A 25,126-nucleotide genomic window follows, 5' to 3' on the forward strand; every position below is an offset into this window, starting at 1 on the left:
TTGAAGATGACACAAACAAATGGAAAGATATACCATGCTCACAGGCTGGAAGAATTAATATTGTTAAAATGGCCATACCACCCAAGGTAATCTACAGAATCAATGCAATCCCTGTCAAATACTGAAATACAAAAATACCAAAGGCATTTTTCACAAAACTAGAACAAATATTTCTAAAATTTGTAAAGAAACACAAAAGACCTTGAATAGCCAAATGATCTTGAGAAAAAAGAACAAAGTTGAAGGTATCATGGGCCCTAATTTCAAACTATACCACAAAGTTACAGTAATCAAAACAGTATGATACTGGTACAAAAACAGATACATAGACCAATGCAACAGAATAAAGAGCCAGAAATGAACCCATGTTTATATATTCAATTAATCTACAACAAAGGAGACAAGAATATACAATGGGGAAAAAACAGCCTTTTCAATAAGTGGTGTTGGGAATACTGGATAGCTATATGCAAAAGAATCAGACTGAACTAATCTCTCACACCACATACAAAAACAAAGTCAATATGGATTTATGGATTTAGGCTTAAATGTAAGACCTGAAAACATAAATCTCCCAGCAGAAAACACAGGCAGTATGTTTGCTAATCTTTAGTATATGCTGCCAAATAGTTTTCCAAATGTTTGTACAAGTTTATATTCCCATAAGCAATGTACAAAACTTCTAGTTTCTCTTCATCTTCATCAACTCTTGGAGTTGTCATTTCTTTAATTTTAACCACTTAAAATCAGATGAGTATGAGGTGGTATCTCACTGTAGTCCTTTTTCTTTTTTTTCTCATTGCAGTCTTAATTTGCTGTTATCTGAAAGATAATAAAGTTGAACACTTTTACAAATGTTTACTGGCCATTTGGATATCTTCTTTTGTAAACAACCTATTCAAGACTTTTATCTTTTTAAGGCTTCAGTTGTAATTTTTTTATATTACTGATGAAAGAGTTCTTGATGTATTCCTGTTATGAGTTCTTTTTCCAAATATGTGTTGCAAACATTCTCTACAAGTCTGTGGTTTGCTTTTACCAGTCTCTTAATTTTGTCATTTGTTGAAGAGAAGTTTGTAATTTGAACAAAGTCAAAATTACCAATCTTCCTTTTATAGTTATTTCTTAACTGTACTCCTTAAACTAAGTGCTGTTTGAGAAATCTCTGCCTACCTGAACCTTATGAAGATATCTCCTCTGGTTTCTTTTAGAAGATTTACCATTTTATCTTTCATGTGGAGGTCTATGCTTTATCTCTAATTAGTTCTTAGGTACAGTGTGAGGTAGGGATCAAGGTTAATTTTCTCCTATATCACTTATTTAAAAGACCCACTTTTACCCCCACTGAATCATGTTTATAACATTTTAGTTATAAATCAGAGGACTATATAGGTGTGGGTCTATTTCTTCTCATCTACACTGCTCCATTGAGCTAATTGTCAATTTTTGGACCAATTACACAGTATCTTAAATCAATGTCTTCCTTGACTTCAGCTTCTGGCAATAATGGAATACTAGGACCCATGCTTTCCCTTTCACCAAAAGAAGCAGGAAACATGACAAAGTATATGAAACAACTGTTTTCATACATTAGACACATAGTGCAGAACTGTGAACCTGAGGGAAGGAGAACAAACATAGTGAGTCCTATGAATTCCCCATCAACCTGTCTGGAGATGCAATCTGGATCATGGTGCAGAGTAGATGATCTGATTCTAAGCAGAGTATGGAAGTCTTGTTTAATTGAGGAGAATAGAAATTGGGATTCATGGAGCCTGACTTAGCTGCAATTCACAGGGCAAAGTTACAAATAAGAGGAACCCTGGAAAAAAAGAACTCTAGAAATCTGGATAAAGGTCCTCTTGGGTTTATTCTAAGACATGCACAACAAGGGGAACACCACAGGGCAAAGAACATGTAAGGAATTGCAAGGTTAAAATTGCAAGATTAAAAGTTATCAGAGCTCACACAAGTTTGGGAGACTTCAAGCTCTGTCCAGTTAGAGTGGAAAGTCTTCAGTGAACACCCATGGCATTCACTATAGCTCTCAGGAGGATCATGCATTGGCAGTAGGGCTAAATTATCCCTATAGTAAAGACTACTCCAGACTAGCCCTGACAAAACTTTAAAACAATGCTCAAGATCAATATGATTTGAAATAACTTAGTTGCCTCATAGTACAAAGTACAAAGCTCTTTAGAAGAAGATATTGAAACTCAATAGCATAACTTCCACAATGCCAGACATCCAATCCAAGAATAATAGATATGCCAGGAAAATGTGACCCATAATCAAAAGAAAAAAATTAGTAAATAGATACAAAGATCAGAAATGAGAAAGATAATGGAATTAGCAAACAAGGACTTTAGCTACCATATATATGTTTAATATAACCAAGAATGTGAAGGAAAACATGAACGTAATAGGATGATAAATAAAAGACAAAGATAACTAAGTGGAATTTCTAGACATAAAAAATACAACATGAAAAAGTCACTGGATGGGATTAATAACAAATGAGACACTGGAGGAAAAAAAGTCAGTGAAGTTGAAAACACAATAAAACTTCAAAAGGAAGAACAGAGAGAGTGGAATAAAGACTAGGAAAAATGACGAGTCAATGGGACAATTTCAAGTGGGTAGAACCCTGCCAAGCTGTGGAGGTGTCGTTGCCACCCCAGTGGATCTGAATGGCAGAACATCTAACCAAAGAGAATTTTTCTTCAGTCTTAAAATCTCACGGAGGTTGCCTTGCTAAATTTTGGACTTTCTTGGGACCCATCGTCCCTTCCTTCTTTCCTATTTCCCCCTTTTGGAATGGGAATGTCTCTCCTATGCCTGTCCCACCATTGTATTTTGGAAACACATAACTTGTTGTGTGTTGTGTCATACCTAGAGAGTAATTCTGTCTTCGGATGGATTACACCCTGAGTATCATTCATACCTGATTTAGATGAGATTTCATACTTTAGACTTTAGAATTCATGCTAAAATGAGTTGACTTTTGTAGATGTTGGGCTGGATAGAACATATTTGGTATATCAGAAGTTCATGAATTTGGCAGGGGGTTAGGAGGCAGGGATGAAATACAGTGGACTTGAATGTTTGTGTCCCCCAAAATTCATATGTCAAAATCCTGATCCCCTGCTCAATGTGATGGTTATTACAAAGTGGAGACTTTTGAGGTAATTAGGTCATGGGAGTGGAGCCCTCATGAATAAGATTAGACAAACATCATACACAAAACTCTTTCAGAAAATAGATGAGAAAATATCCCAACTTGTTTATAAGATGAGCATTATTGTAGTATCAAGGCCAGACAAAGATATTTCAAAAAAAATAAAGCTGCTGATCAATATCTCTCATGAACATAGGCACAAAAACCCTAGACAAAATATTAGCAAACTGAATCAAGCATTATATTAAAAAATGTATCTTTATATCTAGAAGTGTAAGTACTCCAAATTAAGTTCTTCTGTCAAGACTCCCTTGGCTATTCTAAGGCATTTATACTTCTACATAAATTTCAGAATCTGCTGTCAACTTCCATAAAGATAACCCTGCTTAGATTATAACTGAGATTGCATTCAATCTGTAGACCCATTTGAGGAGCACTGACATCTTAATAACATTGAGACTTCCAATCCATAAATGTGGTATATCCCTTAATTTACTTGCATCTTCCCTAAGAATATCTTAAGATATTTCAGTTTAGAAAGTCTTGCACATCTTTCATTGGATTTATTAATAGAATTTGCATATGTGCATATGTGTATGCATACATACACAAACTATGGTAAATGATAACATTTTGTTTTACTTTCTAATTGTTTGCTGCTGTTGTATAGATATACCATTGTTTTTGTATATTGATCTTGTACGTAGTGACCTTGGTAAATTCACTTTTTAATTCTAATATTTTGTCAGTTTGAATTTGTACACAATCATCTACAAATATTGATAGTTTTACTTCTTTCTTTTTGATCTTTTAAACACATTTCTTTTTCTTTCTTTAATGCTAGAATTGTTTTATTTCTTTCCTTACTGGCTAGAACCTCCAGTAAAATGTTGACTGACATGGTGATAGCAGACATCCTTATCTGTTTCTGACCTCAGAGGTAAAGGGTTCAAATTTTCATAATTAATAATAAGGTTAGGGACTCGCCTGGTGGCGCAGGTGAACACGTGTTCAATCCCTGGTTCAGGAAGATCCCACATGCCATGGAGCAACTACTGAGCTGGTACTCTAGAGCCCACAAGCCACAACTACTGAAGCCTGAGTGCCTAGAGCCCATACTCCACAAGAGAAGCCACCACAGTGAGAAGCCTGCTCACCGCAACAAAAAGTAACCCCCGTTCACTGCAACTAGAGAAAGCCTGCACGCAGCAAAGAAGACCCAACACAGTCAAAAATTAATTAATTATTCTAAATAAAAGGAGTGAATTGCTTAAAATCCAAATATTTGGAGGATTTTCTATTTATCTGTTGTTCTGATTTCCAGTATAATTTCACTGTGGCCAGGGAATCAGGTCAAGTCAACTTTTTTTTTTTTTAATTTTTTTACTTATTTAATTGGCTGTGTTATGTCTTTTTTTGCTGTGCACGGGCTTTCTTTTTAGTTGCGGTGAGTGGGGGCTGCTCTTCGCTGTGGTGCGCGGGCTCCTCATTGCCGTGGCTTCTCATGTTGCAGAGCACGGGCTCTAGGCACGTGGGCTTCAGTAGTTGCAGCACATGGGCTCAATAGTTGTGGCTCACGGGCTCTAAAGCGCAGGCTCAATAGTTGTGGCGCATAGGCTTAGTTGCTCTGTGGCATGTGGGATCTTCCTGGAGCAGGGATCGAACCCGTGTCCCCTGCACTGACAGGCGGATTCTTAACCCCTGCGCCACCTAGGAAGCCCCTCAAGTCAACTTTTGAAGGTTGCTGAGACTTGTTTTCTGCCATATTATATCTTAAATGGTCCATCGCACCTAAAAAGAATGTTGTTGAGTTTTATGTTTTATAAATGTCAATTAGAGGCAGTTGATTAACTGTGCCATTTAAACATTTTATATTCTTACTGAATTTTTGTCTATGTGTTGTATCAGTTTCCGAGAGAAATATGCTAAATCTCCAATCTGATTGGAGATTTAGATTTGTCTATTCTCCCTTTTAGTCCTGTCAGCTCTTCCTTTACATATTTTTGAAGATGTATTATTGAGTGCATACAAATTTAGACTTGCTATATATATGTTTTGGATGGACTCTTTCATCATAAGAAATGTCCCTTTTCCTCTCTATTGCTACTTCTTGACTCAGTCTATTTTGATATTAACATAGCTGCACCAGCTTTCTTTTTATTAATATTTATATAGATATCTTTTCCATGTTTTCACTTTCAACCTGTCTGTTCCATTTCAACAACATTCTCTGTTCCATTTGCGATGGAAATCTGTGAGCACTTCTTTTAGCAGGGTATATAAGCTACTGTCCCTGTTTGTTTAAGCCTGCTCTAATCTCATCTTCTATGCTCTGTTCCTTTTATATAAAGTGTATCTCATAAAAAGCAAATTGTTGGGTTTTGTGTCTTATCTGATCAGACCAACGTTGTCTCTTAATTTGATTGTTTGGTCATTTATACTTAATGTAAACACTGATATAGTTTGGCTTAAATCTACCATCTTGCTATTTGTTTTCTCTTTGTCCCATTATTTCTTTGTTCTTTTATGTTGCTTACTTGCCTTTTTTAAATTAATCAGCTATTTTTTATTTTATTTTTTCACCTCTATCACCTTTTTTATTATGCATTCATTTATAATTCTTTCAGTGTTTACCCTAGAGATTGCAATATGCTTTCTTGACTTACGATAGTCTATCCTAAGCTATTTTCTTATATTGTAGGCATACCAGTGATGACTGTCCTCAGCTTTTGTCTTTATTTCACCTTTGTTTTTGAAGGATTTTTTTCCTAGATTGTCATTTTTTCCCCCCAACACTCTGAAGATGTCATTCTTTTGTCTTCTACCTTTCATATTTTCTTTGGAAATGTACCTGTTAATCTTATTATTGCTTTTTTGATTGTAATATATCTTCTGTATGATTTTAAGGTTTTCTACTCTCTTTGACTATAATATGCCTACAAGGTTTTTGTTTTGTTGGTTGGTTGGTTGGTTTGGTTGTTTTTATTTATTCTACTTGGAGTTCACTGAAGTTCTAGAAACTGTGAGTCAATGTATTTCATCAATTTTGAAAAATTCTTGGCTCTAATTTCTTCAAATATTCCCTCTACCCTCATTTTCTTTCTCCTCTCTTCTGGCTCTTCAATACAAGCATATTGAAGTTTTAATTGATCTCATCCTTTATGCTCTGTTCTTAATTTTTTTTTATTCTTTATTCTCTTTGTTCTTCTATTTATATATTTTCTATTGACTTTTCTTGAATTTTGCTAATTTTATATTCTATGTCCAATCTGCTGGTAAATCTATCCAATGGCTTCCTAATTTCAGGTATTGTGTTTTTCAGTCCTAGAATATTTGATTCCTTTTCTTTTTTTTTTTTCAAGTAAAGAAAACAAACTCAAGTTTATTTTTCATTTTCTTGGTAAATGGTGATGCCTGTTGGTTTTACACAAAGATGGGCTACAGGTTCAACTTAGAAGCCCCAGCTCTGACCAATGTCAGTCAGTCCTTATCAGGAGGTAGTGCCGGAAGGAACTCTCCCTTCAAACAACATTCTCTGTTCCATTTGCAATGGAAATCTGTGAGCACTTCTTTTAGCAGAGGATATAAGCTACTGTCCCTGTTTGTTTTAGCCTGTCACATCTCTTAATAACAGCAGCCTTTGCAGATTGGTCACTCCCTGGGTTGGCCAGAGGAAACTGTTTTTTCAGCACATCTTCTTGTTTTAGTTAAAATTCATAAAACAGAAGATGTTATAACACAAAATCACAAACATCTCCACTTCTAACATTGTGCTACTAGTTTCTTTTCATTGTTACATTCCAGCTTCTCTGTTTTATTTTCAAAAATATATAGATATAAATTCATTTTTACATATCCAAATTTCCTATTCAATATTCAGAAGTAGATGTATAGTTTCGTGTCTGTCCTGAGTGTGTGACCAGTGCCTAGATGCCACATTTTATATTCCATTATATTGCACTTTATTCCTACAGCACTGTAGGAGCAAATCTACTCAAAGAAGTTCAAATTAAAAATAAAATCTTCAACAAGAGCGTTTAATCTTCAAATATTAGTCCCATCACAATGGTAAGAATTAGTACCACCACCCATAGACACCTTTTTATATCCACGTATTGTATGAGACACCTTACAGATGCTGTCTCATCCTTTACATCTGGGCAAAACTGAGCATGTGAAGGGGCAGTACTTTGCCAAGGTCCTATAACTGGAATATGTTACAGCTGGAATTTCATCCTAGATCTCTCTAACTTCAGATCCCATGCTTTCCCCCCTCTGTATCCCATGTTTCTGTCATGCCTTAATTTCCAAGAAAAATTTAACAATCCAAGCAAAATAATTTAAACTAATTGGAATATTAGACTTTGTATTTTCTTTCAAATCACAGTAATATATCATTTTTTCCTCAGCTGACATTTTTACAAAGACAGTTTGCTCATACATCTTACCCCTTCCCTATGAAACTGCTGCTGTTTTTGAATTTTCAAGGGTAAACTACCCCATCTCTGATTACCTCTAATGCCCCAGGACAGAAGCCCTGGCAGGCTGCAACTAAGAAGGTTATTTGGCACCTCATCGTCTTGAGTGCCTGAGGCCAATAAAGTATTTGATGATGGACTTTTCTTATGTTGTTTCCAACAGTGTTGAAATGTTAATGATTCTTTCTTCCCAAAAGAATTACCATGGTAAAAATTTACCATGGAACGTTAATTACTCATGTTTATTGATAGATTTGCTTCTAGCAAGAGCTCAATTAATATTTTACTTTTATATATAGTTTTTGACTGGATGAAATTATATGTGTGCATTCTGCTTATTAACTGTTATTCTATTAATAAAAGAATCCCAAGTTTTGCCAATATTACTCTTTCTCTTGTTCTCAAACCAATCTCTTGATTTCTTTTGGGGAATTTCAATTCTCCATTGAAAATGTCTATTTTTAATTCATTTTGTCCATATTTTCCTATATTGTCTTTAATCACTTTAATTAATTATAATTATTTAAAGTCTTTGACTTATACTCCAACATCTGGATCATTTACAGATCTGTTTCTATTGTCTATTTATTCTCTTGATGATCAGTCTCATTCTCCTACCTCTTTGCATGTCTAGTGACTTTTTATTGTGTGCCAGACATTGTAAAAGACATGTAGAAGCTCCGTATGATATCTACCACCACAGAAGTTTCCACCTTTCCTCAGGCAGACAGGATAAGGGACTGGTTGCCCCAATCCAGTCAGAAGTTAACTAAGACAGAGCTGGGTGACAGCTTTAGTATATGATTCAGTCCACCTTCAACTTATTCCTGCTTTCTGGCTGGGCTTTCCCTGGCTTTTGACCAAGAGTCTAGTGACTCTCTGTCTCCCCAGCCCTGAAAGACCTGCTGGAGATTCAGTTCCTGTAGAGGTTCTGCACCTGGCACTTTAGCTTTTTTCCCTACCTCCTCTTTACCCCCACAGCTTCAAAATCTGGAAATTTTCTTGAGAGGAATATCAGCTATGTTTTTGCATCAGGCCTCATTCCTCTGTTGGGCTTTCTGTCCTAAGCATCTCATGATTATGAGAGATTTTACTTGGCCTTTTGGAAGCCCTCAGCCTAGCTTCCCAGCCTTTCACACCCAGACTCAGAACTCAGAAAATGTCCTATGATTACAAATAGCTGTGTCTTAGGGATCCCAATTTTTCACAACAGCCCCACTTAACTGACAAAAGACATGTGGTTCCTTTTTCTGCCAATAGAAACTCTCTGCATGGGTCAGGCTCAATACTCAACTCATGCACAGAACGAGCAAATGCTCCCAGGAAAGAAAACATCCAGTGACCATCAGCTCAACTCAGAAGGATCACTCTCTGTCTAAATTCCAATTCTTCTAGTCACCGTTGCTTCCACACCTCTTCAGTATCTTTGAAATATGATTTTTGTAATTTATTTGGCTTTTTCTAGTTATTGCAACCAGAGTGCAGTGTGCACTGGGGTGCAAATCAGAATCCCAAAATACAAGTTTGATTTGAATGAAGAACTGAAAAAACAGCTTTCAATTTTCAACATTGGTTTAAAAGATTGCCAAGGATAAATCTAGGGTCATGGTGCTAATGGGATTAACAAAGAAAGGTATACAAGGCAAAAGTTGGGCCAAAAATCCAGAAATATTCTTTGGCCATGTATTGTACATAGTTTGGATTTACTAAAAGACATAGCTTCAACTGTGCTGATAGCAATGACATTTTTTGGAGTAATTTAAAGATTATCTGCAATATCTCTGGACATGCCCAAAGATGGGATGTACTGATGAAACACATCAAATATGACCTCAGAACCACTCTCAGACACATGGTGGAAATCTCAACTAAATGCCACTAAATCAATTACCTTTAATTTATTAAGATATGATATGTTCCAGAAAAGTTAAATGAAACAAATAAAATTCTCCAATAAAGACCAATGTTCATTGCTGGAAAAATATATTAATTTTAAATACATATTACCATGTTAGTTGATTTGCACTATTGCTTCCTATTAAAAATGTTAGTAGGGCTTCCCTGGTGGCACAGTGTTTAAGAACCTGCCTGCCAATGCAGGGGACACAGGTTCGAGCCCTGTTCTGGGAAGATCCCACATGCTGCAGAGCAACTAAGCCCATGCGCCACAACTACAGAGCCTGCGCTCTAGAGTCCGAGAGCCACAACTATTGAGCTCACGCTCTGCAGCTACTGAAGCCCCCACACCTAGAGCCCGTGCTCCGCAACAAGAGAAGCCACTGCAATAAGAAACCCCTGCACTGCAATAAAGCGTAGCCCCCGCTCTCCACAACTACAGAAAGCCCATGCGCAGCAACAAAGACCCAATGCAGCCAATAAATAAAAAATAAAATAAATAAAATATAAAAAATAAAATAAAACTAAACACTGAAAAATCAAGAAGCAGCAGTATAAGCACAAACATTAAATAAATAAATAAATAAATAATGTTAGCAAAAGTTTATAGAAACTTAACAGTTGACTATTTCACTTTTAAAACTAAAAAATATTTCTATACATATTAGAAAATGGCTTTTTGAAATTGAAAAACACTGCATGTGAAATATACAACCAAAGTGAGATTTCAACAAAATATGAGGCAATTAGAACAATGAAAGGAAAATTTTTGTCTGACAATGAATAAGATTCACAAACAATCTCAAAACTAGTTTCTATGGAGACTACTTTTTGGCCACTATAGATTGAGGTATAATCTTTTTTTTAATTAATTAATTTATTTATGGGCTGTGTTCAGTCTTCATTGAGGCATGTGGGCTTTCTCTAGTTGTGGCCAGCGAGGGCTACTCTTGGTTGCAATGTGCCGGCTTCTCATTGTGGTGACTTCTCTTGTTGAGGAGCACGGCCTCTAGGCACATGGGCTTCAGTAGTTGTGGCACTTGGGCTCAATACTTGTGGCTCACAGGCTCTAGAGCACAGGCTCAGTAGTTGTGGCACACGGGCTTAGTTGCTCCGCGGCATATGGGAACCTCCCAGACCAGGGATCGAACCCAAGTCCTCTGCTTTGACAGGCGGATTCTTAACCACTGAGCCACCAGGGAAGTGCCTGAGGTATCATCTTGATTGAAGAGATCTGAACAAATTTAGCAACAAGTTGTCATTTTCTGTTATTTTAAAATAATTGTCCATTATTGAAATTTTTGAAAAAAAAGAACTTAATTTCTGTATCAGTATAGAAATGGCTTGACAAAATGGTAAAAAAAAATTATGTTATGAACAATAGTGATTTATATGATGAAATTAAAATATTTTCTATAATAATTTATTATACTCCACCCAAATACAATGTTTAAACATAATATGTAAAATTAAATTCTGTCATCTTTGAACATTTGCTGACTTTCAGTCTTGAAAACCACAACTTTAAACATATTTCTGTTCTGTCATTATGAAGGTATATTTGTCAAGGTAGGTGGATGGAACACATTTCATTTAACAATGTGTTTGCTTAATTTATAACTTGTAATATTATATATAATATTGTAATATATATAACTTGTAATTTATAACCTGTAATAATATGTCTAAATATTTAGACATCTAGTATGTGGACCTCCTTCTAACTCTTGCCCAGGACCCCAGAAATGCTAGGGGCCAGCATGAGCCCAGCGCTCCAACCACAAGTACATTTCAGAACTAGACTGGTGCTCACTGAGAACTAGGAGAGAGGAAGCATGACAATGACAGCATTAGGGCCAGATAGTGGGTATGTGCCATGCCAGCGGCAGGAAAGGGCAGGCCTGGGAGAGCCCTAGAATGATTGGCCTGGGAAGGAGGTGTCAGTCTCTGAAGCTGGAATGCAGTCCGTGGAGCTGGTTTCAGGAGTGAAGGACAGTGGCAGCCACAGGGGCATCTACAGAACCCAGAGGAGAAAGGCTATCCTCCTTCTAAGGCTAAAGTAGAGGGAAACAGACTTCAAGGCAAAGAATCAGCTGCAGAGAGAGCACCTGGAGCCAGGGCCTGAATACAATAGAGGAATCAAGCTGAAGTCTGACAGGCTTCCCCATAAAGGCCGGAGGGAACAGGCAGGCCCTGGTCTGGAGGGGAGGACTCAGAAAGAGCAAGCAGGGCCACAGAGGATGCAGGGCTGGCTGAGGGACCCTAGGCAGGCGTGTGCAGAGCCAACGCCCTGGACCAGCCCTAGCCAAAGGCATAGACAGGGTTGGGCTAGGTTCAGAGACTGGACAGTAATTGAGCTGAGGGAGACAGCGGGGTCCAGTAGAGAAGGGAAGATTTCTTCTTTCAGTGTCAGGACCCCACAGCCACAGGGTGTGGCCTGGGTGGGCAGGAGCGGGAATTGGGTATTCCTGGCCCTACAAGAGGGAAGGGGGTCTAGGACATACTGAAAACATGCCCTAGATTGCCCCAGCTGGAAACAGTTGGCAGATGAGTCTTCCCTGGATCCTGGAGAAAGAGGATGTCCAGCATCTAATCAAGGACCAACCTAGGCTCCCTGTTCTCCATTCTGGATTGAGGGAGGGTCTTGAGTCAAATTCTTGAAAGTTTAGAATAAATAAGGCAACCAAGAATCCAAAAGGATTGACAGTACAAAGCAGTCCATGTCTCTCTCATCCCTCAGGCTCTTTGCCTCTGGGTCCTCACCCCAGGTTCCTACTCTCCTGAGTCAACAGGGAGAAGGGAGGGTGATTCCCACACGCAGTAACTCCAGACAGAGGCCTCCGTTCCACCGTGTCTGACCTCCCAGAGGCAATTGACTCTCAAGTTCTTTTTCCCCAGGTCAGACACAGGAGACTAAGTTAGACATTTCCCAAAGGAAACTACTAAGGGAAAAGTCACATCAAAAGCAAGATAGTACAAGACGACAGGGATGGATGATGCCACAGGGAATCATGTTTTATTCGGACAGAATCAAATTCAGCCTCAGGAGATTCAGCTGGCTCTAGTGTGGACATGAGATCATTTCTCAGAGACCCAGCTTTGCACAGCCCCTGGGGCCTAGCAATTCATTCCACCAGAGCAAGTGAATTCATGACATGAGCCCAGGCTGCCTCCTGGCCTTGGCCTGAGATGATGGTCAGTATTGCATGGAGTGAGCCAACCTAATTCCCAAGGAAGGAGAGACGATTACTGCGGACCTACCAATGTGTATTTGGGCTTTCGTTTCATTCCTCCAGCAAGCAAGACAGTCTGGCTGGTGTGAGGTCTCAGGTGATTTTCTTTTCCCACTTTCACCCCCCGTTGGGTTTCAAATAGATATGGAGGAGACTGAGAAGCCTTCTAGGAAAAAGAAACAAATTAACCACGCTCACAATTGAAATGCAGACAGGAGTCCAGATTCAAGAAGGAGGCAAGTGAGAATATCCAGTCCTACTGAGGGTGTGGTAAAACAGGGAACATTACAAGCTGTTGATGGGTGTGTAATTGGTGCCAGATTTTTGGAGGCAATTTGGTGAGGTAGTTAAATTCTTTTTTTATATGTAAATTTATTTATTTATTTATTTATTGGCTGTGTTGGGTCTTTTTTGCTGTGCACGGGCTTTCTTTTTAGTTGCGGTGAGTGGGGGCTACTCTTCATTGTAGTGCGTGGGCTCCTCATTGCCGTGGCTTCTCTTGTTGCGGAGCATGGGCTCTAGGTGTGTGGGCTTCAGTAGTTGTGGCACATGGGCTCAAGAGTTGTGGCTCACAGGCTCTAAAGCATAGGCTCAATAGTTGTGGTGCACGGGCTTAGCTGCTCCACAGCATGTGGGATCTTCCTGGTGCAGGGCTCGAACCCATGTGCCCTGCATCGCCAGGCAGATTCTCAACCACTGTGCCACCTAGGAAGCCCTGGTGAGGTAGTTAAACTATTTAAGTGCACACACGTACTCTTTGACACAGCAATTCCACTGCCAGGAATTTATTCTACAGATTTACAAGTATGCAAAGATTTGTGAACAGAGACACTCACTGCATCATTTATCACAGTAAAAAAAATGCCCATCAACAGGGTGACCAATTGAGTAAAATAAATACTCTGCATCTATTAAAAAGAATGAGGTAGATCTATACGTGCTGATATAAAAAGATGTACAAGATATATTAAATGAGGAAAGCACAGAAGAGCCTTGTAATATCATCCCCTTTGTGGATTTTTGAAGAAAATTGACTATACATATATTTGTACTGAAATAGAAAACCTCTGGAAAGATATACACAAGAAAATGTGAACAGTGGTTACCGCTGGGGGGAAGTCTTTATTTTCTATTTTGCATTTTTCTCTACTACTTTGAATTTATTTTCATGAACGTGTATTACTTTTAAAATGTAAAAGAAAACATTTAAAGAAGAAATAAGCAACCGATGAAAGGTAATGTATCAAAAATTTTAAAAAAGACATTTCTCAAATCTACCATGAGAAGGCAAATTCAGCACAAGGATCTAAGGTCAGTAAGACATGGTAGCTGATTGGTGAACCCTACCTGCCCCACCTGAGTTAGCAACGGGAACATGCTGCCCTCAGTCATTAAGCTAAACTCCTTGAGACCCAAACAGTCCTGCTATGGGGTCCCCAATAACATGGCTGAGGAAAGGGAGTGATTCCATTCCCCACTTGAAGCCAAATGCTAAGTCACCAAGGCACAAGGAAGGAAAGCACTGCTGGCCAGAGCCACTGGCAGGAATTTGCAGCCAGTGACAAGAGTCCCGGGTCAGCTGAAGCGCAAGGCAGCGAGTCTGGCGGATCCTTGTCCGAGCTAATAGCAGGATGGATCTCCAGCTTGGTTATCACCAAGTCTTGGCACAGCAGAGGTGATGGCAAAGTTGCAGGCAACCAGCAACAGCAGAAGAAAGCAATCATCAGGACTGGGTCAGGAATGCACCTGGGTAATACAAGCTTGAAGAATTCCAGAAACACTTGAGGAAAATCTATCAGAGACTGAAATGTCTAAGTGAGTCCTTGAGTATTTTAAGCTAATGATATTTGGGTTTCACGCATTCACCTGACATACTGAAGTCTTGCTACGTGCAAGGCACAGTCGCAAGCAGTAAATAAGGCAAACATGGAATTTATTAAGTTAAATTGGATGAAAACAAAACTGCCACTATTCAACCCTTTGGGGTCTACAAAAATGGCACTTTGTTATGGCTTAACATAATTCTGAAAAGAGAGAAAAAACAACAGGAAAAAAGAAAAGAAAAGAAAAAAAAAAAAAGAACTACCCAGTTAACTGCTTGATTGCAATTGTGGAAAGCAACCAGATTTAACCCAATCTAGGGTATGGTGTATGCGGTGCTGGTCAAAAAAAGGCTTCCCTACAGTTACGTTTGAGGAAGTGAGAATGAAAAGGAATTAGTAAAGGCCACAGAGGGACATCGTTCCTGGCCGTCGGTTGCAAAGGCCTTGAAGGGTGGGAAACTGGTCTGTTCCAGGGACTGATAAGGTGACTTAACCCATGGAGACGAGCAGATGTGATAGAGGGAAAAAGGGAAGATGAGGATGAGAGGATGCTGAAAGAGTAGCAAGAGCCAGACAGGACCTGTCGGCCCTTTTAAGGACTTTGGGGTTTATCCCCAGAGATTTTAAAAGCAATGGCATATTATGTGTATCCAAACCCTGGCAAAAATCTAGGAAACATCCGGGTTACAAAGAATGTTCTTTCCCCTTCTGACAGAGCCCGGATGTCTACAGCTACAGGCGGCTGGTATGTGGCTGCTTCAGGATTGGAATCCAGGCCCTTGCAAAGAGTTTTCACCACCCAGGACGCCACTGGGAGGCTGGCAGGGGTGAAGCAGGCAGCGGACCAGGGGCCTCTCTAGGAGGAGGCCGAGGAGGCCAAGGAGGCCGAGTGCGCCCCGGACTCCCCCACCCCCGGGCGGCAGCTCAGCGCCCAGCAGTCCTGGCGGAAGCGGCGCACAGAGAAGCAGTAGATGAGCGGGTCCAGGCAGCTGTTGAGACTCAGCAGCGCCAGGCTGAGGGTGTGCAGGACGTCGAGCATGGAGGTGGCCCGGCACCCGCCCCCGCGGCCCGCAGCGCCCTCCTGCCCGGCCACCCACGGCGCCAGCAGCAGGTGGTAGGGCGCCAGGCACAGGACGAAGACCAGCAGGAGCCCAAGCACCATGGTCCTGGCCGCACGCCGGTGCGGACCGGCTGGGGCCGGGCCGGGGCCCGAGGGCGCCGCGATCGCCCGCGCCAGGCTCACGTAGGCTGCGAGCACCAGCAGGAAGGCGGCGGCGAAGAAGGCCACGGTGGCGTAGGCCAGGCCCGCGCGCGCCCAGCCGCGCTCCAGGCAGCGAGCGGCGCCGCCCGGCCCGGGGCGCAGCGCGTGCGGGGCGGCCAGCGAGGGCGCGGCGCAGGCCAGACCCGCCAGCCAGGCGGCGGCGCACGCGGCGCGGGCGGGGCCCCGGCGGCGCAGGGCCGGGCGGGCGGCCGCCCGGAGCCCGGGCCGGCGCACCGAGACGCAGCGGCACACGCTGATGAGCGCCGCGAAGGCCACGGCCGCGTAGGTGGACACGTAGTAGGCGGCCCCGGCCGCGCGACAGGCAGCCTCCGGGAAAGGCCAGTGGGCCGGGCCCAGGTAGTAGGTGAGCCACAGCGGCAGCGTGAGCGTGAAGAGCACGTCGGCCAGGGCCAGGTTGAGCAGGTAGAGACGCAGGGCCTGGCCCAGGCGCCTGCCGCAGCGCACGAACACTGCCAGGGCCGCCACGTTGGCCGGCAGCCCCAGGCCCAGCGCCAAGGCGTAGGCCGCGGGCACCACCATGAAGCGAGCAGGGTCGTCCCAGGGGCTGCAGCCGCCAACGCCCAGGTCCCCAGCGCTGCTGTTCATCTCGGATCTTGGACTAGTGAGAGGAAGAGAGGTCACTGTGGAGGCTAGGCACACAAGAAACCCTCCATCCCGCCTTCTCCCACCCGACCCAAGTCGGTGGTGGTGGGAAGTCGTGGTGAGGAGCTGAGGCCTGAGCTCAGCCAGCACCCACTGGGGATGGAGAGGAGGGGATGGTCTCCAGAGTTATTCGAAGTAGAATGGGCTTGGTGACAAGATGTGGGAAATGAGGAAGAGACAGGAATCCCAGATAGCTTGGAAATTTCCAACCGTGGTGACTGGGAGGGTGAAGGTGCCACTCACAGATGGAGTACAGGTCCAGTTTGCGGGGCCCAGGCACGTGCATTAAGCCCAAGCAAGGCTGAGCCAACAGGGAGTTATGGAGAAACCAGGCTGGAGTATAGAGTCCTTCCGAGAAAAAACCCATGCCTCCCTGCTCCAGTGCCATCCACATCAGTGGGGGAGAGAGTGGGGCGTGGAGGGAGTTATGGTCTTAGGATGCAGTGACCCAGAGGACAGGCCCTTGCACCGCGACCTTGGACTTACCTTGGTGAAGGTCCTCTCCTGGGGCTTGCCTGGAGCACCTTGAGCAGGGCTGAAAAGGTTTCACATCTCACAGGCCTTCCAGCCTGTTTCCTTCCCCCTCACCTTTTGACCACAAAGGCGGCCTGGGTCCGATTTGAAACTTTAGACAGCAAAGCAAAAAGAGCACAGGCCCAGGAATCAGGCAGATTGTAGATACACATATTTATTCGCCATGTGACCTTGGGCAAATTACTCAGCTTCACTGAGCCTGTCTTCTCTGCTGTAAAATGGAGATTAAAATACCTACCTCACAGGGTTGTTGGGAGGATTATGAGAAAACATAAGTAAAACTCTGAACACTGGCTGACACTGGGGAGATGCTTCATAACCATTAGCTCCCTTCCCCTCTAGGCAGCACACAGATAAATGTGTACACCCACACAAGCACACACACACCATTAGAAATACAGACACCCCAGTCAAACACTACAGCACAAAGACATCTGGGCATACTCCCCCTTCTCCCCAAGGGGGGTAAATGCACAAGCTAATGTCCTGTTCCTATTTTTGGCACATAGTAACACTCCTAGGGTGTCCCAAAATTTGATTCCTCCAATACCAAACTTTGTAGCTCTCAGGCTCCAATCCTTTCTGGGACCCTGAGTATGTGTATTCCCTTCTCCCCCTCCCTCTCAGCTCTGTCTACCATGGTTCTGGCCCCAACTGTCCCACCCTGAACCTCTCCCAGCCATCCCACCAAACCACTCCTCTCTTACCTCTTGCTGCTCTGGCTGCTGCAACTCTCTCTGGGGGACTGGGGGCCTGGGTTTAAGGAGCTGAGACAGAGCAGAATCCACTCCCACCCACACGTCCTAGACCCTCCCATCAACCAACTAATCCCAGGGCAGGACATGAAGAATGGGCTCAACAGCTGGAGGGGCTGGGGTCCACCTGTGGCAGCTGTGAGCAGGGTTTGTGGGGTGCAGCCAGGGCCCCAAGGGAAGGGAGTGTCATTGCAAGGCAAGGGGGCACAGGGAGGGAGATAGAAAAGCATAAGGAAGGCCTTGCAGCTGAATGCCATTGTGCTGACCTGACCAAGGCTTAGGCTGTGGTTTGGGGGGCCCATTTCCTAAGGCCTGGCTTCTCCTTGGGCTGAGGCCACACTGCTAAAGCTGAAGATACTCCTGCTGCTGTCAATCCCAACTGCTCTTCCATACCAGCTGGCCAGCCTGCTCTTCCAGCACCCTGCCTTTCCTGCAGCTGCTGGGTGGGCCCTACAGCCAAGCTTGAAGGGCCCTGTAGCTGCTAATCAGCTCACAGGCCAAGCCATGGTAAACAGGGGCCTTCAATCTAATGTCAGCTGTGAGAGGTTTTACTCAAAGTCCTGACTGGAGACAGGCTGGCTGTGGAATCCTGGAAGGGGTGGAGATGGTAAGAGGCCAGGATCCTAGGGACTCCAGGCTCTACTTTCAAGGACTTCAAAATTTTCATGCAGAGGGACAATTCTGGGAAGCAATGCAGATTTAATTACATTGGACCAATCATCCCACCTACCTTCAAGTTGAAGAGCAGGGGTGCCACGCCTGCCCACTTCCGACTTTGGCAGCTGGAAAGTGTGGGTTCTGGAGTCAATCAGGTCTTAATTCTAGTCTCAGGTCTGACAGATAGGCACTTAAGCTTTCTGAATCCATTTTCTCATCTGTAGAACTGCTATTTAATAACAAAGACTATTTAATAATAGCATTTACTGAGCACTTATTATGTGCCAGGCACTACTGTAAGCACTTCAACTCACTAAATCTTCACAGCAACTCTATGAAAATATTTGCCATCATCATCCATATTTGCAAATAAGCTAGTAAGCGGCACTATCTATTCTCTCCCTTCTCTGCTGACCACTTGACCAGTGTGGGTAAATCTTAACTAGTCTAACTCCATCATGGGAATTCCGTTCTCCTTGCCAGTGATTGGTCTAAGAATGGAAATGTGACATAATTCTGCACAGTGGGATGTGAGGGGAAGCCTTGGGGTCTTCTAAGAAAGCTTTCCTCTCTCTTTTCACCTTTGGATATTATGTGCAAATGTGTTGTCTGGAGCTGCTGCAGCTGTTTTGTAACCCTGAGGGCAGTAGTCAATAAATCGAAAGCAGCAGAGCACAAAGTTGAAAGAATATCAGTCTTTGATGTCATCATAAAGTGGCCAGAATACTCAACACTGAAACTGAAGCTATGTTATCTCTGGACCTCTTATGTGACAGAGTTTCCTTATTGTTTTGACACTCTGTATATGTAGTATACACACACTACTATATTATTAACATACATATATATGTATACACACACACACTCTTACTATAGATTGCATCACTGTGCTTTCAGACACAAGACCTAAGAGTGCAACTTGCCTGAGGTTCCCAGCTCATCAGTGTCAGAACAGAAATTACCCTTCTATAGAATGGGGTAATACATGTAGACTTTTTTCACTAGAGTATTTGCATAAATAAATGAATTCTTTTTCTTCACTATTTTCCCTCATGGGAGGCATATCACTTCCCAAAAGACCCCCACTGAGGTGAAGATGGTTGGTGATTTGATAGCAGGTACCCTAACATGGTCACTTGCCCTCAAGAATTCTCTCTCACACACACCCTTCTGACTCCCTAGGACCTCTGGGATTCATCTCAGATTTCTGGCACTGCTTTAACATGCAGTATCCCTTGAAGTTGGCTGTCCCCTGCCTCCATGTCCAAGGAGCACTGCCCTGGCAGTTTCAGGTCCTGTAAAACGACGACTCAATGCCCATCTTTGTTAGCTTTGCAACTCTAAAGTGCACGAAAAGGAATGGGAGGGAATACCTCATGTGGCTCAGCAGGCAGAAGCAGGTATACTCAATACTCTGCCACATTCAATGTGTAAATTCTAAGCATATAATAAAAACCTTCAAAACGCCTTTTGAATCAGCACCCTCACTTCTAGGGAAAGAAAATAAATACACAGAGGTGATTTACTGTGATTTATTGTTTACAATAGCTAAAAAATTGGGAACAATTCAAATGTTCCTCAGTGGGAGCTTGTATAAATATAGTACACCCTTACAATGGAATACTATGCAGCCATTAACATCAATGAGGTAAAAATAGACGTGGAATGGTGTTACAGTGTATTAGGTTTAAAAAGCAGGTAATAAAGTAGTATATATGGCCTCATTTTCATTAAAAAAAAATCTGTATAAAGGCAAAGAAAAAAGGTGGGAGGTACAGTTATTTGGGAAAAGTTGGGAAAGTAGTTATTTAGGGACATTAAAAGTTTGGGTGACTTAAATTTATTTTCTATTTTCACATGACATGAGGAATGCTAGAAAGTGTAACAGGTACCCCTCAAAAAAGAGCAGTAAATGTCCAAGAGAGAAAGCAGGGCCAGGTAGACCACATGTCTACTTCAACAATGGCCAACTTTGGGCGTACTGGTCATACGGTGACACTCTGTTTCACCACGTTCCTGCTTTGATAGTGACATGGCATGAAGAGGCTAGAGACACTCTACTCTCAGGATTCCTTGAATGCACTTGGAGACTTCTTCCTAGTGGGTCTGAACATCTTTTTAGTTTGGACTAAGAGCTAGCAGATATCCAGCAGCAGCAGGAGCCCCAGGCAGACGATGGCTGGGATGCAGGTGTTCAGTGATTCTTTCAGAGACACCAAAGTGAAGATAGCCCCTGGAATGGAAAATGAGGTCCCTGAGGCTCCCTGGGAATGCCCAGGAGATCCAGGAGCTCAAGGCCCTCCAGCCAAGGCTGACCCACTCTGCTTAAGCCCTCTCCTGAACACTGCCCCCCACCCACCCACACACCCTAAACTAGTTGCACTCATCTCTCTGACCTCGCAGAAAGAGCAAAAGCAGAAATCAGAAGTTTCTTGAACTAACATAGACCCTCTCAGATAGCAAGAAAGAAACAGGAACAATCCAACCAAACAGGGCAGGGAGGTGAGTAGGCAGGCATTTTGGAACAGATTCTACCTGATCCTTCTCCTTTCTCAATCCCACTGGAGGGAAAGAGGCCCAGGGATTGGTGGTGGAGGTGGTGGGAAAGTTCTGAAAATGAGGGAGGCTGTGGAGCTGTAAAGAAAGCCTGGAAGAAGGGTGGCAGTGGTGGCAGCAATGGTGACACAAGGCCAGGGATATAGAAGAGCCTGAAGACGTCTGGCCTTTGAAGCAGCAGCTGTCTTTGTACATCAACAGTTCCTGTGGGCAGGGCCACTAAGAGGGGACGCTCGAGGAATGCCTGCCACAGGGAAATTCTCTGCCTTTCTGTTCAGGGGGCCCAGCTTCCTTGCTCTCTGTTTCCACCTGCCAGACACATGAGTCCAGTGGCAGCTGCTACTCGATCCCCTCATCTCAGGGTAGAGGTGGAGAGAAAGGGGTAGGGGCTTTTAGGTTACAGTATATCCTTATAATGGAAATACCATGCAGCCAATAGAACTGATGACACAGAAGGTATATTTGACACAGAAGAGTGTTATAGTATATTAAGTTTAAAAAGCACCTATCCTCGGGACTTCCTTGGTGGTGCAGTGGTTAAGAATAAGCCTGCCAATGCAGGGGACATGGGTTCCACTCCCTGGTCGGGAAGATCCCACATGCCATTGAGCAACTAAGCCCGTGCACCACAACTACTGAGCCTAAGCTCTACAGCCTGCGAGCCACAACTACTGACGCCCATGTGCCACAACTACTGAAGTCCGTGTGCCTAGAGCCCGTTCTCCACAAGAGAAGCTACCACAATGAGAAGCCCACACACTGCAACAAAGAGTAGCCCCTGCTCGCCGCAACTAGAGAAAGCCCGCGCACAGCAACAAAGATACAACACAGCTAATAAATAAACAAGTAAAAATTAAAAAAAAAAAAAAAGAATAAAAAGTACCTATCCTAGTCTGAAGACCATGGAAACTGCAATAGAGCTAGAATTGCCTCTGGTTCCAGAGAAAAAGAGTGGCAACAGTAAAGAGAACAGCCAGATTTTTTCCATCACCCTCCCCCAGAAGTCTCCATTTCACCAGCCCAGATGCACCCCCCTTACCCATCATGAGCAGTGTCAAAAGCAAGTTACTGATTTCTTGCAGCATCGGTGGGCCCAGGACCAGCAGCAACCCAGCTAGCAGTTCCAGCCAGCCCACAGCCACTTGGTAGCTCATGGGATCTGGCTGGTAGCCGAACACCTTCAGTGGAAACACCTCAGCGAACTGCACGAACAGGGCTTTCTAGGGGTGGCAGGGAATGCCTGTTAGCCACAGTCACCGAGGATCCACTGCCCAGATGCCCCACAGGGGCATTCTGTGCCAGTGCCCTCAACTCCCCCAGCAAAGGAGATACTACTCTAGGCCAGGTCCAGGGCTAAGGTCAGCCAGCCTGGAAAGGAGAGGGCCTCCCTAGGGGGCTGAGCTTTGGAATCAGAAAACAGGCTTTATGCTCCAAGAAGGGCTGGATGGAGGTACAGAGATGGACTGATGTTCTCACCAGATTACAACCCAGTTCCATATTCCAGGAAGAGGAAGCTAGGCTTGGGCCTTCTCATCTAGTGCCAAGGCCTTGGGAACTCCACAGCTTCTCTTTCTGTTTTGGCCTGGTTTCTCTTCAGGCCACTATGCAGGGAATATTTGGAGAAGAGGAAGGGGATGGAAGGGGAGACTGTTGTTCATTGAACAGATTCTACACAATATCATATGTTGGGACCTGGATCTCATTGCAGTAGACAGAAGGGGAGTTGAGGGGGTCAAAGTGAGTGACTCAGCTCACTGAGTAAAACTCTGTCCTGGGCCACATGACAACTTCACTTGGACCCTCAGGTTGGCTACCTCTTCCAGTTCCCCCACCTCAGCTCTACCTCCCCTACTCAGTGCTCTAAGGAAGAAACTCTAAGCTGTCTGGCTCTGAGGATGTACTTCCCCAAACAACCCACCACCCTAAGCCAGGCCTGGGAGAAGGAAATTTAAGTCTGGCTTATTTGAGGCGCTGTGTGGACTGGTGGGCAGAAGTACATGACAGCTTTGCCAAGAGTCTAGAACTAGACAGGAAGTCGAAGGGTGACTTCTGGGCCTCCATCTCAGGCTCTGGATTCTAAGTTAGGAGAGTATCTAAAGTTTGGGTCTTGCTTCCTGACTAGCTGTGTAACCTTTAGCAGATACACTCCGCCTTCAGGGCAGGTTTCCTACCCTGCCTCAAGAACCTCCCAAGAACTCAAACAAAGGAAGGAGGGTGGAAAGGGAGCTCGGTCCCACTCTCCCCCCGAGGGTCCCAAAGCATTCTTCCTCCGGCCCTAGATTTGCCTGGGGCCGAAAACGCCCAACTGGAAGGGGATGTGCCCGTTCCCTTCCAGGGAAATTCCAGAAAACTCGGAGGAACTCCCCAGGCAGGGGCCCACGTCTAAGACGCGGTCCAAGTGCTGTCCTCCAGCTCCAGCTCCGTCTGGCCCGAAGGCAGGAAGGTCCGCGGGGCGCGGGCGGGCGGGCTGGCGGGCGGGCGGGGGCCGGCCGGGCACCAGGGTGACGGCCGAGGTCACGGCCCCCGCCCCCGCGCGGTCGAGTCCCCGCCCAACCGCCCGCCGCACACGCCGCGCCGCTCACCATCTGCTCCGACACCGGAGCCGAGATCTGCTCCGAGAGCTTGGCCGCCCCCGTGAGCGCGAAGAAGCCGCCCAGCAGGACGCGCAGAGCGGCGAGCGGGCGCGCCATGGCGGCGCAGGCCTCCGCGCCTCTCCAGCCTCTCCCGCCTCAGGGTAGGCCCCACCGAAAACCCGCCCCCTGCCGCCCGTCCGTTTCCTCCCTCCCGGGGCGGCCGGAAGACCTGCGCCAGAGCCGCGGCTCCTCGCCCCGTAGGAGGTTGCCGCCCTCTTTTGGAGGAGGCACCGGCTGCGGGAGGAGGTGGCGCTTGGGCTGGGCGGCCCCATTTTCCAGATGGAGACACTGAGGCCCACATGCTCTGAACTGACTAAAGGGGCCCCTCTGAATTCACGGAAAGTTTCCCAGCTAAAACGGGCAGAGTAGAGTCCAACAGGGGTATCTGAACGTGGCTTGCAGAAGAGCTCTGTTATAGTCAAAAGACGTTTGGGGGGGGGGGGGGGGCGCTCCTGCCCTTGCCGCACTAGCTTGGCGATCTGAGCTGTCGCCTAAACTCAGCGGGCCTCAGTGGTGTCTGCGTCTGTAAACGCAGATAATGCCGTATCAGTTCGGAGCCTGTAGCAGGCCTAGCACAATGCCTGGCACGTGTAAGAACTCAAAGAGTTATTTGTAAATTAGTAAACTTATGAAATTAATTAGGAATAAATCAATAACTAGTCATTATAAAATAGGTTGTTCTTTTTTATCTTTGCCTGAAATGTTTTCCCTCTAATATCTTTCAGCTGAAATTAAAATGTAAAAGCTATTTGAAAATTCAGATACTTGTAGCCATGGGTAGAGAGGCTTTCACTTAACAAAACCCTACAGGACACTCCTGGCCCATCTGCTTTTACCTGGAAATCTATCTAGACCTGGATGAGAAAACCATGCCAAACTCAGAAAGTGCTCTGGTTTTTTTTACTCCCTTCCCTTCCCTCAGCTAACAATGTTTGTTTGTTTACATATTTTAATAATAAAATTTTTAAGGCAGCTTCCGTGACACATGAAAATTATATGAAATTCATGTTTCTGTGTTCATAAATAAGTAGTTTTATTGAACCACAGTCTGTGTACTGTCTACCACTGCTTTTGTGCTGCAACAGCACAACTGAGTAGTTCCCACCTTATGACCTGCAAAGCCTAAAATATTCATTACCTGGCCTTTTATGAAAAAGGTTTGCCAAGCCCTGGTCTTTTATGAAAAGGCCTGCTGCTTCATTTCCTGATAGCCCAGCTGCTTGGATTTTTATTTTCTACCTACCCACAACCTGCTCGGTAGGTAGCCGGCTGGCTGAAGACTGAAATGTCCCATGTGCTTCTAAAGGCCAAGCAGTTTCAACATCCAGGTGTGCTAGCTATTACATTATAAACTGGGCCTTTCATTACCTACATCTTTGTCACGAATCCAAATTATTTGATCAATCAATAAAATAGCTAAGTTCTTTACCTTGGACTACTAAAATGACATAATTATGTA

The 25,126-nt window shown here is 44.0% G+C and overlaps 1 protein-coding gene across 5 annotated transcripts; it reads right to left on the bottom strand.

Annotated features, from left to right (window-relative positions):
• Positions 1–465: 465 nt before the first annotated feature.
• On the bottom strand, positions 466–23,756 carry TMEM35B (transmembrane protein 35B). 5 transcript variants are annotated; one of them, XR_009049687.1, is made up of 4 exons: positions 23,617–23,756; positions 22,074–22,254; positions 18,552–18,707; positions 466–822 (listed from the first exon to the last, which is right to left on the bottom strand). XR_009049687.1 is itself a non-coding variant. In XM_057711719.1 (3 exons), the coding sequence occupies exons 1-3, from the start codon at positions 23,722–23,724 to the stop codon at positions 20,614–20,616; spliced, it is 357 nt and encodes a 118-aa protein (XP_057567702.1). In that variant the 5' UTR covers positions 23,725–23,756; the 3' UTR covers positions 19,844–20,613. The 5 variants fall into 5 exon arrangements, 2 of the variants coding, with proteins under 2 accessions (XP_057567702.1, XP_057567692.1); XR_009049686.1 differs by lacking the exon at positions 466–822 and adding an exon at positions 17,025–17,157; XR_009049688.1 differs by lacking the exon at positions 466–822 and adding an exon at positions 17,159–17,277 and having other exon boundaries at positions 18,552–18,704.
• Between the last annotated feature and the right edge of the window lie 1,370 nt (positions 23,757–25,126).

The sequence above is a fragment of the Hippopotamus amphibius genome, chromosome 1, assembly GCF_030028045.1.
Source record: "Hippopotamus amphibius kiboko isolate mHipAmp2 chromosome 1, mHipAmp2.hap2, whole genome shotgun sequence".
Classification (NCBI taxonomy): domain Eukaryota; kingdom Metazoa; phylum Chordata; class Mammalia; order Artiodactyla; family Hippopotamidae; genus Hippopotamus; species Hippopotamus amphibius.